At 48.5% G+C, this 15,149-nt stretch overlaps 1 protein-coding gene across 2 annotated transcripts in view; it reads left to right on the top strand.

Annotated features, from left to right (window-relative positions):
* MORC2 (MORC family CW-type zinc finger 2) overlaps nucleotides 1–15,149 on the top strand; it is a 42,253-nt gene that overhangs the window by 22,463 nt on the left and 4,641 nt on the right. For both annotated transcript variants that reach the window (XM_025398189.1, XM_025398188.1), the window contains exons 7-24: nucleotides 3,066–3,225; nucleotides 3,335–3,446; nucleotides 3,777–3,902; nucleotides 4,498–4,577; nucleotides 5,280–5,362; nucleotides 5,605–5,690; nucleotides 6,779–6,919; nucleotides 7,015–7,169; nucleotides 7,273–7,401; nucleotides 7,948–8,053; nucleotides 8,373–8,505; nucleotides 9,633–9,707; nucleotides 9,793–10,173; nucleotides 10,760–10,891; nucleotides 11,384–11,438; nucleotides 11,874–12,015; nucleotides 12,135–12,359; nucleotides 12,452–12,545. In XM_025398189.1, the coding sequence (XP_025253974.1) occupies nucleotides 3,066–3,225; nucleotides 3,335–3,446; nucleotides 3,777–3,902; nucleotides 4,498–4,577; nucleotides 5,280–5,362; nucleotides 5,605–5,690; nucleotides 6,779–6,919; nucleotides 7,015–7,169; nucleotides 7,273–7,401; nucleotides 7,948–8,053; nucleotides 8,373–8,505; nucleotides 9,633–9,707; nucleotides 9,793–10,173; nucleotides 10,760–10,891; nucleotides 11,384–11,438; nucleotides 11,874–12,015; nucleotides 12,135–12,359; nucleotides 12,452–12,545 (2,415 nt within the window). The remainder of the gene's footprint in view (nucleotides 1–3,065; nucleotides 3,226–3,334; nucleotides 3,447–3,776; nucleotides 3,903–4,497; nucleotides 4,578–5,279; nucleotides 5,363–5,604; nucleotides 5,691–6,778; nucleotides 6,920–7,014; nucleotides 7,170–7,272; nucleotides 7,402–7,947; nucleotides 8,054–8,372; nucleotides 8,506–9,632; nucleotides 9,708–9,792; nucleotides 10,174–10,759; nucleotides 10,892–11,383; nucleotides 11,439–11,873; nucleotides 12,016–12,134; nucleotides 12,360–12,451; nucleotides 12,546–15,149) is intronic.

A 15,149-nucleotide genomic window follows, 5' to 3' on the forward strand; every position in this document is an offset into this window, starting at 1 on the left:
AGCTGTGATGAAACTTGTTCTGGTTCTGTTTAGATCTGAGCCTTAATCATAGCAAACTTATTCAGGTAGGGAATGGTAGGCCTTCTATCATTACATAGCAAGCCAGTGGGTTTGTTTGCATTTTTGGTGTGGTATGTGAGTTCATTCTGCATACTTGAGAAAAGCGTGGCAGCTGGAAAGAGCAGGCTTCTAGGAGAAGTAGGACAGGAAAATACAGCCTGGGTTGGGGTTTTCAGGAATGTTTCCTGATATAGGACTGAGGATGGTGACAGGAGGGTATAGAAGTCAGTAGAAGCAGCCTGCTTAAGGCCCTGAGGGCTGTGGGAGGGGACTTGGCTGCAGGGCCACCTGGAGAAAGGTGGTGGCCTTTGAAGATCAAAGAGGGCCAGGTTAGGCTTGACCTCAGGGCCTTGATGAATGTGTGGGGCTTTATTAAACAAGGATATGCCAGTATCAGATTCTTTTAAGAAGGTCCATGTGGCGATTGTGTGGTGATTGGGTTGGAAAGGTTAGGGTGAGTGTTGAAGTGTTCCAGTTGAGAGGCCCAGGCTCTGTGTAGCTTGGTGGTACTCGCCCAAGGGAGGTGAGAGAAATACATGGAGTTTCCATCTCCTTAGGATGTGGGACCCACAGATTTGGTGATTGATTGATTAGTAGAAGGCGAAAGTGAAGGGTAGGAGTCATGGATGACTCATAGGTTCTGCTGTGGCAGTTGGGGAGTGGGGTCTCTGGAGTTGGGAAGAATGAAGAGGGGAAGTATAGAGGGGAAGAGTCTAAGTTTCTTCTGGACATGCAAAGTGAAGTCTGGATCTGGCGTTTGGGTGAAGTCTTGGGGCTTCAGGATTCTTGGTAGCAAATGAGGTCACCTAATGGAGAGAATAGAGTGAGAAGAGGACCTGGGACCCAGAACATGCCAATATCTAAAGGTCGGGGAGAGGAGAAGAGGGCCAAAGGGACAAAGGGGTAGCCAGAAAGGTAGGAAGAAAACTGGGCAAGTGGTACCATTGAAAGTAAAGGAGAAGTGTTCCTGAGGGGAGGGATGGGGTGCCCATGGGAGTGAACGCCAATGTTTAAAGTGATGCCATTGTCACCTGGAACTGCTGTGAAGAGTGGGAGGCGTAGAGTGAGGTACAGGTTTATAGAACACAAATGGAACTCAGTTCCCCTGGTGGAGAGGCTAGGTTGAGATTTTTTTCCTTACTTGGTGCTAGAAGGTCGCTATTTTGGATTGTACTCTAGTGCAAACTCAGCCAAGATTTCAAAATAAGATCATTTTCAGCTGAGGAGGAATGTGTCCAGACCAGCCCTTGGGTTGAATACTTGCAGCACAAAGCTTCTTAGAAACCAGCAAAATGGGCTGGGCGCGGTGGCTGACGCCTATAATCCCAGCACTTTGGGAGGCCGAGGCGGGCAGATCATGCAGTCAAGACCAGCCTGACCAATATGGTGAAACCCCGTCTCTACTAAAAATACAAAAATTAGCAGGGCATGGCAGTGTACGCTTAGTCCCAGCTACTTGGGAGGCTGAGGCAGGAGAATCACTCGAACCCGGGAGGCGAAGGTTGTAGTGAGCCGAGATCATGCCATTGCACTCCAGCCTGGGCAACAAGAGCAAGACTCCGTCTCAAAAAAAAAAAAAAAAAAACAGCAAAATGTCTCAGACTCTTAACGGTTTATCACCCCAGCACTTGTTACAGAGTCCCTTTTTCCAAAGGGTTTGAACCCCTGAGGTGCCTAGCCTGGCTTGCTCTGCAGAGCTCTGCAAGGGCTGCGGCCTCATAACCACGGAGGGAGGAGCCTCTGGGTAAGTGGCATATGAGGTTGGGTTTTTGAAGAAAGAGTAGGATTTTTTAAAACATCACTTAGACAGTATTAAAATTAAATTCCACATAAATGGAAGAGAGTATTGAAATATTTGTGCAGTTCAGAGGACAATTTTAAAGCCAACACCTGTGTTGCCACCATCATAGACTGATGTTAGAAGTGTCCTGTGTGCCCTCATCAGTCATTTCTTATTGTGCCCCTGAAGGAACTGTCTTCAGGTAACTTTTGTGATAATGATTTCTTTCGTTTTCACTATAGTTTATCACCCTTATATGCATTCTTAAATAATAGTTTAGTTTTGCCTATTTGTGAATTTTTTAGAAATGGACTCTTACTGTAGGTATTTTTTGTATCCTATTTCATGTAATACTGTGTTTATGATGTTCATCCATGTTGATGCTAAAAGCAGTTCATTTGTATCACTATGTAGTATTCCATTGTACTGTTTAATTTGGCCACTCTAGAATGGATATTTGGGTTATTTTTATTTACTTATTTATCTATTTTTGAGATGGAGTCTTGCTCTGTTGCCCAGGCTGGAGTGCAGTGGTGCGATCTCAGCTCACTGCAACCTCCGCCTCCCAGGTTCAAGCAATTCTCCTGTCTCAGCCTCCCGAGTAGCTGGGGCTACAGGTGCACGCTGCCACACCCGGCTAATGTTTTGTATTTTAGTAGAGACGGGGATTCACCGTGTTGCCCCAACTGGTCTCAAACTCCTGAGCTCAGGCAGTCCACCCACCTTGGCCTCCCAAAGTGCTGGGATTACAGGGATGAGCCACTGCACCCGGCCTGGGTTATTTTTGTACATGTTTACTGGTACATATGTACAAAAGTTTCTCCTAAGTTATGTACTTAGGAGTGGAACTGCTGAGTTTTAGGTTATGTTATGTGTATTTACTGATTCACTAGATAATTGCAAATATATTTTCCCTAGTGGTAAGAGTAGAATTTTTACCAAATTAAGAAAATGACCAGAGACATCCCAAGCAGGGAACTTCTCATGCAGAGACCCTAAGCACATAAACCAACGTATCCTGAAGGAAGTAGTCTTGTGTGGCTGAGTCTTGGGAAGAGGCAGAGGCCCTGAAGCCCACAGAGCCTCTGGTGCCAGGCTGTGGAGCTTGGGCCTCACCTACAGGGCAGTGTGGAGCTACTATGGGGAGACACAAGAGAGATGCACATGTGGGAGGAAGGCTGTTTTGGGGCTTCCCTTAAAGTGCCTGCTCATGTTTACTCCACAGGTGATAGTCCCACTGCCCACCTGGAATGCTCGAACCCGGGAGCCTGTCACAGACAATGTAGAGAAATTTGCCATTGAGACAGAACTCATCTACAAGTACTCTCCCTTCCGCACTGAGGAGGAAGTGATGACCCAATTTATGAAGATTCCTGGGGACAGTGGTAAGTAGGCTTTGAGCCTGTAGCCCCTAGAATCTGGGAGCTCCAGAATCACAAGTGGTGTAGGGGTGGGCCGGGGGATCTGGCAGGACAAAGGATTTCTGTTTCTCAGGAACATTGGTGATCATCTTCAATCTCAAACTCATGGATAATGGAGAGCCAGAACTAGACATAATCTCAAATCCAAGAGATATCCAGATGGCAGAGACGTCCCCAGAGGGCACGTGAGTGTGGCTGGGAAGGGAGGGAGGCCCTGGAACTGGCGTTTGTGCTCTCAGGAGGTAGCTTCAGGGAAAGAGGGGAGAGCACATTCATTGCCCAGTGTTCTGTGGTACGGTAGTATGTAGGGCGAGGTCAGTTGCCTGTGGGGTACCTGTGCTGAGGACGTGAGAGGGGCGGGATGTGCTCACACTAAGGGAGCACCGGTTCAGGGCAGCAAGAGAAGTCAGTACCTAACATGGAAAGGTGGAGAGCCTGCAGAGAGGATGTTGTGCCCTTGGTCAGCCCTGTTGTGGAGCAGGTGAACAGCACTTCTTTGTTCTTGCCTTCTCCAGGAAGCCAGAGCGGCGCTCATTCCGTGCCTATGCCGCTGTGCTCTATATTGATCCCCGGATGAGGATCTTCATCCATGGGCACAAGGTGCAGACCAAGAGGCTCTCGTGCTGCCTGTACAAGCCCAGGTAGGGGCCAGTGCACCCTGGCCTGCTGTCTCCCATGGGTTGAGGATGTGGCCGCGTTCCTCTGGGGCATTGTTGGAGGGATACTGTATGAGAGGCTCTGGCAGTGCTGACTACATTTGGGGCTTTAAGTTGCCTGTGATTGGTCATGGGGTCAGTTCTGGGTCCTAGGGGAGGGACAGGTCAGCTGTGGAGGTGGCTTGCTAAGCTCATTGAGTGTGTGTGCCTCTGTGACAGGGAGGGTGCCCTGCCTGGCACAGTGAGCTGTCTGAGTCTCTCGGCTTCAGGGCCAAGGGGCCTTTGGGCACTATATAGGAAAGCAGTGGGCTTGGCTTATTCCCGAGGTTTGTTTCTGCTGTGGGATGAATGACACCCCTGGTGAATGGTGAGGTTGCTTATCAAAGACAGCCGGAGGCTAAGGGCAAGTGGAATAAGAAATTGCATCTTTTTGCTGAATTGAGCTTGGATTTGTCTCATTGCGAGGGGCCAGGACAGCACAGCTTAGGAGGAGGCAGGAAGACAGGGTGCTTCCTGTGCTTGGGTGTGCCACCTGCCCCACTGTTGCGTGGGCTCTCAGCTTGCTTTTTCTACTGATCAGGATGTACAAGTACACGTCAAGCCGTTTCAAGACCCGTGCCGAGCAGGAGGTGAAGAAAGCAGAGCACGTAGCAAGGATTGGTAATGCCACTCTGGGTGCAGGAGTGGGGTGGGGGAGGGGTGCATCTGGGGTATGCTGCTTGTCGGCAAAGTGGGGTTCCAGGAAAAGGCTGAGTCCACAGCTCAGGGACAAGGCTGGTCTCCTGAAGCCATAGTTCAGTTCCTTTTCAGCCCCTTTCCCTACAGGCCAACTCCCTCAGCATTTCTTCTTTCTAGACTCCACTTTCTCTTCTTCAGCCATTTATAGGGCCTAAAAGTGTCAACTCTTTGGCTTATCCCACTCAGTCCTCTGACCCAAATACTTGTGAAATTGCTTTTCCTGACTTCAGGGCAAACATCTCAAGGGCTGTCTCGCTGTTCAGGGCTTCTCAGGGTTTCTCGACTGCTTGTTGGCGAATGATTGGCTGAAGACTTCTTTAGCTTCCAGCTCTTGCTGAGCATTTAACTGGTTGCCTTAGGTGTTTTTTTTTAAAACCTGTTCTGGTTCATTTGTAAAGTTTCCTTGGGGCCTCTATGATAGGTTTGAATGCTAGATTTTCCTTCTGAAACTAACTGCAGTCCAGGCACAGAGGCTGCCCTCATATTGCTCATCAGTCATAGCTCCCCCACTTCTTCCTTTCCTTGGTGGTATACACACTTCTTGTCCAGTACTGTGGATCCAGGAGGGATGACCAAGAGTTTTGAACCTTTGCATTCCTTTCCATGTTCTCTTCTGGATTTCAGCTGAAGAGAAGGCGCGGGAGGCGGAGAGCAAAGCTCGGACATTAGAAGTACGCTTAGGGGGAGACCTCACGCGGGACTCCAGGGTAAGGTCCTGGCCCAGGTGGCTGTTCTCCAGCGTTTCTGGCATTAGGAGCCCATGTCCCATGAGCCTGGTCAAGTAAAACACAGCTTTTGAGTTTGTCCCCAGTGAGGGCCATTTTCTGTAGAAAGAAGTAAATTTCCACATCTTTGAGATAAATTGAGAAGTTTTAGATGTCATGTTTCAATATTCCCTGCTGTGGCCCAGGGTGCCTCCTCCTCTCACCTGATGCCAATGTGTGTGCAGGTGATGTTGCGACAGGTCCAGAACACAGCCATCACTCTGCGCAGAGAAGCTGATGTCAAGAAGAGGATCAAGGAGGCCAAGCAGCGGTGAGTGCCAGGCCTGGTCTTGGATCTTTTAAACTGACATAGCTTTTGGACTGATTATTGATAGGTTGCTATTCTGTCACCAAGACTGCTTTGTTTTAATGCCAAATGCTTGTTAAATGCCCCCTGCAGGAGGGAGGTCTTAATCTGAGCTCTCAGCCCTTTCTTGAGTCATAAAGACAGGGCAGGGCTGACAGCCTCGGATCGAGCACCAAACCATCCTTTGGCACTGTCTTACTTTTTTTTCCCTTTTGATTTCTTTTCATTTAAAGGATATATAAAATGCTCATTGTATAAAACTTGAAAAATATAAAATGTTTAAGGAATAACATTTTAAAACTCCCTTATACTTCTACCACCTGGTGATACTACCCTAGTTTTTATGTTACGTATGTATTTTGTCATATTCATTTTCTCCTCAGTGGTTACATATGTAGAATAATGCTGGAGATTGAGTGTTGTATACTTTTACATTTAGAACCATCCTTTGTCCTGGATCATTAAGTTATCTGCTTGTCCCACCTCCATGTCTGGATCCACTTTGGACTCTGTGGCTTGATTTACAGTTTTGCCTCTTGTTGGCCTCCTTGGCGCAGGCATGGGTTTCAGGTTTCTTCTCTCCAAGTCAGTCCACTCCTCATCCATCTGCTTTTCAGCTCCAAGAGTTTGTTGACAGTAATCACATGATGGTGTCTTCTTGCACATGCTTATTGTTCTTGTGAATTTTTACCTTTTAAAATAATAATAATTTACTGTCATACTAGTGGAATTTGGGGGGAGGTATGACGATAACCTCTTGTTTATTCCACCATATAATTGTCTTTGCACAGATTTGCAGCAGCTTCATAATAACCCATTCATGTTTATACCCGTCCCTGTTGCCAAAAAGCCACATTCATGTTTTTAATTAGAGATGCTTCGAGTTGGTGCCCAGCGCATGTCTGTATGGTCTAACAGGTTACACACTGAATGGAGATACAAAACTTTTGGCTTAACATGTCTCAAGTTTAAGCTTAAGCTTAACACATCTTAAACACCATGATGCTTGTGTGCTGATGTGTAGATCTGCTTGAATTTTTTTGTCTTCTTAGAGCACTTAAAGAACCTAAGGAACTGAATTTTGTTTTTGGGGTCAACATTGAACACCGGGACCTGGATGGCATGTTCATCTACAACTGTAGCCGGCTGATCAAAATGTATGAGAAAGTGGGCCCACAGCTGGAAGGGGGCATGTGAGTACTACCCACGGAGAGCTGTCTAGCCCAGGATAGTTGGCAGGAGGGTGTTGCCAGTGGGGTGACAGAGCTTGTTTTCTTTCTCCCTGTAGGGCATGCGGCGGGGTTGTTGGGGTTGTTGACGTGCCCTACCTAGTCCTGGAGCCTACACACAACAAACAGGACTTTGCTGATGCCAAGGAGTACCGGCACCTGCTCCGAGCAATGGGGGAACACCTGGCGCAGTATTGGAAGGACATTGCCATTGGTAATGGGACTGGGCTGCTGGGCCTCTGCCTTTTCTCTTCACCTGAATGTAGGGAGAGAGAGAGGCTGGCTCCTAACATGATGTGTGGGTGTTTGCTTTCCAGCCCAGCGGGGAATCATCAAGTTCTGGGATGAGTTTGGCTACCTCTCTGCCAACTGGAACCAGCCCCCATCCAGCGAGCTGCGTTACAAACGCCGGAGAGCTATGGAAATCCCTACCACCATCCAGTGCGGTGAGTTGTGTGGTTGGATCCCCCTGACTCATTTCCATCAGCCCGCAAGCCTCTTTTCTCCATCTTCCTGCCAGCCTCCTAACTTGACTGACATTCATGGACTTACAGTCCCACTAGGGATCCAAGTCTGTTTGGTGCTGGCCCTGTGAGCTCAGTCTTGAGGCTTTGCTGAGTTTCACGTGTCCCTCTTGCGTGAGAAAGAAGGTCATCTGTCCTCCCAGACCTCTCCAGCTGCAGCCAGGCCAGGCTTACTTGGTTTGGTACCACATGGCTTCTGGTGTGCGTGGATGACTGGGCCAGGATCCTGATAAAGGAGGGAGAGAGGCTGGAAGTATTAAGAGTCCACCATGTTAAGTTTCTATCCTTCCTGGAATCAGTGTCCTTGAGAAGAATTAGCATTCTCTAAGGATAGGCAGAGTTGGAGCCTGAGTGAAGATCTTTGCCTGCGAAGTGTGGGGCATCATTGTGGTGGGCCTGTGAGAAGCCCAGATTACAGATAGAGTTGGTGGGGGTGGCTGATGTGTGGGGTTTTTTTGTTCTCTGCAGATTTGTGTCTGAAATGGAGAACCCTCCCCTTCCAGCTGAGTTCTGTGGAAAAAGATTACCCTGACACCTGGGTTTGCTCCATGAACCCTGATCCTGAACAGGACCGGTGAGCACATTCTCTAACAAGGGGATTGTGGGTACTTTTCTCCCTTGCCCCTCACCGTTCTCTCTACTCTTGGGATAAATAACTCACTGTGTTTCTTGAGGTCAGTGCACATACCTTATATCTCTGTCTTGCTATACCTAATAAGTGCCCAAGAAATAAGAATTGATGTATGTCCTGCAGGGCATATGATAATTCTGTGCATTGGGAACTCTGAGGTAGTTGCTCTTGTGACAGACAGTGTAGACTGGCTGAAGAGAAAGGTCCTTGCCCAGCTTGGGGCTCTGTTTGCCATGACCTCCCTAGTACCTTTTCTCTACAGGTGTGAGGCTTCTGAACAAAAGCAGAAGGTTCCCCTGGGAACATTCAGAAAGGACATGAAGACGCAGGAAGAGAAGCAGAAACAACTGACAGAGAAAATTCGCCAGCAGCAGGAGAAGCTGGAGGCCCTTCAGGTACATGGGTCATGGTCAGTGGGCAGAGCCAGCCTGTGTCAGGGCTCTGCCTGGGACAGGAACCTTCAGTAGCTTTCCTGTTCCCTCAGGCTCAGTTTTACCCTCCGCTCACCTGTGTGTGTTTGCCAAAGCTTTCCAACCCCAACCTCCAGGTCCACGTGTACTGTTTTCCAACAGTGTTATTTTAAGAATAACACCTTGCTTATTCTTAAGAAAAATTGCTTATATATTTCAAAGTGGTCCAATTCATTTAGAATTTATAAAACTCCAGAAAATAAAAATTCTGCCTTAGAGGTAACCATCATTAACCATACATCCTTCCAACTTGTCATGAACTCATGAATACCTACACATAATACACATGAATATATATTTTTTTAATAGAAATAGGGAGAGAATGCCATATATATGTTTTATATTAATACACACACATGTACACGTTTTTTAGTGCATAATTGTTTTGATGACTTTCTAGAAGTGAATTTAAAGGACTTAAAAGGTCCATTGTAAAATTCTGTGGCTTTTTGCAACTATTTCTAAAGTACCCTCCAGAGATGTGTTAATTTCTATTATTTACCAGCAGTATATGAGAGTATTATTTTTAAATGTTGTTGCAAATTTCATAGGCAAAGATGCATGTTTTATAATTTAATTTCTTTAATATTTCTAAGATTGCATAATTTTTCATGTGTCCACTTTTTTTTTACATGTCCACTTTTCTTTTAGAAAGAAAAGAAAAGTGCTTATTCACTTACATTTTTATTTTTTCTTTGTTTTTTTTTTTTTCTAGATATGTCTGTGATATCAGCTCTTTATCATATTTAGTACAAAACCATTTCCCTTTTTGGCTTCTGTGTCTGTGCAGATATGCTCTCACTAACCCATGATGTCTTATGCATGCCTCCCTGGCCAGTCTCTCAGTTGCTGGATTAATCACACAGTATCCTGTAATTTGCTGATAGTTGAGTATTTATGTATTTTGTGTCTCCCCAGTGAGAACAGGAGATTTGTAAGAATAGGACTATGGTTTTCTATTTTATTTGTCCCTGGTTCCAGACACTATCCAAAAAGTTTGCTCAAGTATACTAAAATATGCAAACAACTTCATCATGATGTTTGCCTTGCAGAAAACCACACCCATCCGCTCCCAAGCAGACCTGAAGAAATTGCCTTTGGAAGTGACCACCAGACCTTCCACTGAGGTGAAGTCCAGGGCCTGGGAAGGGCTTTTCCTCAGGTGTCTCATGCTAGGATCAGTGTTCTCACTCTCTGTGGGCCTTTTTTTAGGAACCTGTGCGTAGACCTCAGCGTCCTCGGTCGCCCCCTTTACCTGCTGTGATCAGGAACGCCCCCAGCAGACCCCCTTCTTTGCCAACTCCTAGACCAGCCAGCCAGCCCCGAAAGGCTCCTGTTATCAGCAGTACCCCAAAGCCCCCTGCTTTGGCAGCCCGGGAGGAGGCCAGCACATCCAGGCTGCTCCAGCCACCTGAGGCACCTCGAAAGCCTGCCAACACTCTTGTTAAGACTGCATCCCGACCTGCCCCTCTGGTGCAGCAACTGCCACCATCTTTACTGCCCAACTCCAAGAGCCCTCGGGAGGTTCCTTCTCCCAAAGTCATCAAGACTCCAGTGGTGAAGAAGACAGAGCCACCCATCAAACTCTCCCCGGTGAGATGCTTGTCCTCCTCGATCCCCCAACCCAGTGTCAGTAGTGTAGGAATGGAATTGTGCAGTGTCACAGCTATACTGGGGGAGCCTTGGGAAGATACTGAATCTAAAGCTTTGCTGCTGCCCCTGAGGAGGGGAAGCCTTGATAGCTGAATGGACTTGTTCAGGGCCAGAGAGCACATTGGTTGCCTGTACAGCGAGCTCTTCACTGCTCCCTCCGAGTTTTGGTCTGCCACAAACTTGAGTCACCTCCACTGGCTCTCAAAGTGTGGGCTTAGGTCAGTCATCTTTTGACAGCCCGAGTGGGCTGCAGCAGTGGTCGGTGGTTCTTGGGAAGGTGACAGCTGGCTGGCCAGGCAGACTAAGGTGGGAAAGGAATTGAGAAGCTTCTCCTATGACAGCTTTGAGCAAAGATTCTCATGGCACAGGGGCCAGTGGGTTGCCTGTGTACATTCCAAGTAATGTCAGGGAGGGATTGCAGGGAGTACAGTTCCTCTTGGAACAGCTCCTTTAGGCTAGATGAAATCTTCCTGCCCCCTAGAGGCTGAACAGGGCCCCTCACATCCTTACGCTCCTCTTGCTCTAGGCTACCCCTAGTCGGAAGAGGAGTGTCGCGGTTTCTGATGAGGAAGAAGTTGAGGAAGAAGCTGAGAGGAGGAAGGAGAGATGCAAGCGGGGCAGATTTGTTGTGAAGGAGGAAAAGAAGGACTCGAATGAGGTGAGTGGTTGAGGTGAGGTTCTCAAAAGAGCCTCCCTCTCTAGGGCCTGCACCCCCCACCAGCAGTCTACACCCCCCACCAGCAGTCTATACCCCACACCAGCAGTCTACACCAGCTCTGTTTATATTTGTGTCATGAGCCTTCCAGAAGCCTAGTGATCTCTCAAGGACTCTCAGTTACACAAGTGACTACACATGGTGCCAGGTAGGGTCTTGAGTGAGACTGGCTTCTAGCTTAACCGCAGGCCTGAAGTCACACAGACGTACATCAGGGAAACTTGAAACACATTATGTCCCTTGCCTGCTGTCTTGTTCATAAAGGTGGCAGAAGGGTAGGTACCTTGGACAGTGATTTTGGAGTGTGGCTCTCAGCAGGGCTTGGTGATTTAAACTGTAGCACAGGAATTCGTGAAGATGGCTGATGGCCAGTAAGGCACAAGTCTGCTCTTGTGGGGCACTGGGGATGCCTCTAATAGACTGCTTTCCACACAGCTCTCAGACAGTGCTGGGGAAGAGGACTCGGCTGACCTCAAGAGAGCTCAGAAAGGTGAGCTGGGGGAGTGACCTGGCAGCCTGTGGCGGGGGTGGGAGTGGGAGTGGAAGTGGAGCCCCTTACCAGCAGCAGTTTACCAAAGGCTCATGGAGTCTTTCCTGGGTCTGGGCTCTTGTGCAGCAGTGGATCCAAGTCAAATCCTAAGCAGAATTCTGAAGGGATCACCCCTTTGTGGTTATTTTTAACACTAATTCCTTGGTGTTCACTCCTGGCAATCACTCATTCTTCTGCTCTTTGGCACCCTCATGACAGATGGGGAAGGAGACCATGGTGGCTGGTCCCTGGTTTCTGTGTCCCTGGTGTATTGGGGGCAAGCACCTAAGTGTTCCTGTCCTCCAAACCCTAGGAACTGCCTTTCTCAATGTGGCCCCGGCCAAGTGAGGGACTATAGGCTAGTTTTCTGACTCGCACCTCTGTCTACATTGTCAGATAAAGGGCTTCACGTGGAGGTGCGTGTGAACAGGGAGTGGTACACGGGCCGTGTCACAGCCGTGGAGGTGGGCAAGCATGTGGTGCGGTGGAAGGTGAAGTTTGACTACGTGCCCACAGACACGACACCAAGAGACCGCTGGTAATGCCCCAATCACGGAGGAGCAGTGGTTCCTTGAAGGAGGTATCCCTGGCCTCCCTGCCAGCAGCCCATCCTGGGAGCCCGGGTCAGATGTGACATAAGCTGTGTGTCTTCCACAGGGTGGAGAAAGGCAGTGAGGATGTGCGGCTGATGAAGCCCCCTTCTCCGGAACATCAGAGCCTTGACACGCAGCAGGAGGGCGGGGAGGAGGAGGCGGGCCCTGTGGCCCAAGAGGCCATAGCCGTGGCAGAGCCCTCCACTTCCGAATGCCTCCGCATTGAGCCTGACACCACTGCCCTGAGCACCAATCATGAGACCATCGACCTGCTCGTCCAGATCCTCCGGTACATGTGTCTTTTGTCTTCCCACCCCAGGGCCAGCAGCAGCTCTCTGTCTGCTCCATGCCATTCTGAATTACTGTCCCTGCCTTCTTCAGGAATTGTTTACGGTACTTCCTGCCTCCAAGTTTCCCCATCTCCAAGAAGCAGCTGAGTGCTATGAATTCAGATGAGCTAATATCTTTCCCTCTGGTGAGTCTGGCCTGAACTTCGATTCCACACTCTTCATTGCCCCACCCCTGCCCCTGGATTTGTTGTAACTGTTGTGATTGTGATTGTTATGCTTGGTGCAGTTGCTAGCTCTCAGCTGTGTGCTCCATCTCATCCAGCCTCTCTTCTGCTGAAAGAAGAAAAGAGGAGACTTTATGATGTGGGGAAAAACTTGGCTTAGCTGGATATGACTCTGGTGTGCAGAAAGCCAACCCCTTCCACCACAGGTGCTAGGAGTTGAGTCATCCCTTAGGGATAGGAGGTGTAGTTTGACATTTTATGACAAGCATACCCCCTTTCTTCTGCCCCAGCAGAGGGAGTAAACCTGTCCCAGGCAACAGTGAAGAGCTGAGGCTCAAAGTGCATAGAACTTGACACTCAGAAGGAGGTACAGAGAAGCTTGGACATAAGCACTGGGTCTTAACTTAACCCAGCAAATGCTGAAGGGGTGCCTTGCCCGAGCAGGTGTCTGCTGGACCTCATAGTGAGCAGCAAAAGAGAGTCTTGCCTTCAAGTGGCTCAAGATTCAGTAGAGACTGAGTTGTTACCAGGTTAGCTGGACATGAGGGCAGGAGCAGTGAGTGCTGAGAAAATGGATAGAAAGGCTATGGAGGGCTGTGGTGGCCTAGGGGGCAGAGAGAGCAACTGAGTTGGAAGAAAATGTGCATTTTGCCAAGTGCCTGCCTGTGTAAGTGAAAAGGAGTGTTTGAGGTGGGGACTTCTGTGAGCAAAGGCTCTGGGGGTGGGGTTAGGGCAGCAGGCTGTGTGGTGAGCATTTAGGGTAGAGGGGCCTGAAAGCCAGGATATGATGGGTCTTGAATCCCCAGTCTGTCATACTGGGTTAAACTCTGTATGAAGAGAAGAGCCTGCAAAAGTTTTGAGCTGAAGGAACTGTCATCCAAACCATATCTAGGGCAGCGGTCAACACATTTTTTCTGTAGAGGGCCAGTTGGCAAGTAATTTCAGGTTCACAGGCTATACAGTCTCTGTGGCAACTCTGCCATTATAGCATGAAAGCAGCCACAGACAATATGTAAAGGAACGGATGTCCTGTGTTCCAGTAAAGCTTTATTTACAAAAACAGTTGGCAGGCTGATTCGGCCCAGGGGCTGTAGTCTGCTGCTCCTGCCCCTAAGAGGGTAATTTGGGTAGCAGCGTGTTTGGGTAGAATGGGGGGATGGGAGATGCAGGGGCGAGGAGGCTGGTCCTATGTAAAAGGTCAGAGGTGAGGGAATGGGAACAGGAGCCAGTGTGGTGGCAGTGGGCTTGGGGGTGAAAGGGTTGTGTCAGAGGTTGTCAGCAGACTGATGATCATGGATTGTAGGCAAGTGACTCAGGCCTGTGGGAACTGGAGGTTGATGACAAAGCTATTAACTAGGAGAGAAAAATGGGTAAGTGCAACGAAGGTGACGAGTGGAGGTTTGTGTAGTGCCAGAAGTGCCCTCACTATGTTTCTGGTGATGTGCAGTGTACAGGTGGAAATCAGGGACTGGCACTTGGAGGGAGGGGGAGGCCAGGGCTGGAGATGGGGCTCTGGGAATTGTCCACATGAAGTGGGATGATTTTTCTATGATAGGAATAGCTAAGTTTTCTAGGAAAGAGGTTCTAGAGAAAGACAACTGGAATGGAAACTGCAGGATTAGGATTAGTATATTCAAGATGTCGGATCCTCATGGGGCAGTTGTGTGCTTGATAAAGTTTGCCAGAGATAAAAAAACATGGTGTTTGTCTTTATAAACTAAGGCTCAGTAAAGGGTCTGTTGGTCAGTGACAGAGCCCAGATTTGAACCCAGGTACTTCTTAGGACTTGCTCTGTTCACGATGCTGCCTTGCTCTCCTGGCAAGATATGAAGGGGTGGTGCTCAGTGAGGGAGCTAGAAGGTGCAGAAATCACAGCTGCTTCACAGAAAGATCCACGCTTCAACTTTCGTCCTTGTTTAGGCTGCAGGTGCTCTCTGCAAATCCTAGGAGGAACAAGCAGCTAATAGGGTGGCTAGGTTGGCCTGGAGGCATCTTCTTGTAAGATTTGTTGATTTTAGCTTAAAGTTATTGCCAAACTCAGAGTAGAGCCTAGGTGTAGCAGGATCTCTGCAGTGGGCTTGAATGCCTGGGCCCAAAACAAAGTCTGCATGAGTGTCTAAAAATAGTATATTAGGCTGGGTGTGGAGGCTCAGGTCTGTAATCCCAGCACTTTGGGAGGCTGAGGAAGGTGGATCACTTGAGGCCAGGAGTTTGAGACCAGCCTGGCCAATATGGTGAAACCCCATCTCTACTACAACATATAAAAAATATTAGCCAGATGTTGTGGCACAGGCCTGTAATCCTAGCTACTTGGGAGGCTGGGGCATGATAATCGCTTGAACCTGGGGAAAGGCAGAGGTTGCAGTAAGCTGAAATTGTGCCACTGTACTCCAGCCTGGGTGACAGAGTGAGACTGTGTCAAAAAAAAGTATATTAGGCCGGGCGCAGTGGCTCATGCCTGTAATCCCAGCGCTTTGGGAGGCCAAGGTAGGCGGATCACAAGGTCAGGAGATCGAGACCATCCTGGCAAACATGGTGAAACCCCGTCTCTACTAAAAATACAAA

The sequence above is a fragment of the Theropithecus gelada genome, chromosome 10 (assembly GCF_003255815.1).
Source record: "Theropithecus gelada isolate Dixy chromosome 10, Tgel_1.0, whole genome shotgun sequence".
NCBI classification, from domain to species: Eukaryota; Metazoa; Chordata; class Mammalia; order Primates; family Cercopithecidae; genus Theropithecus; species Theropithecus gelada.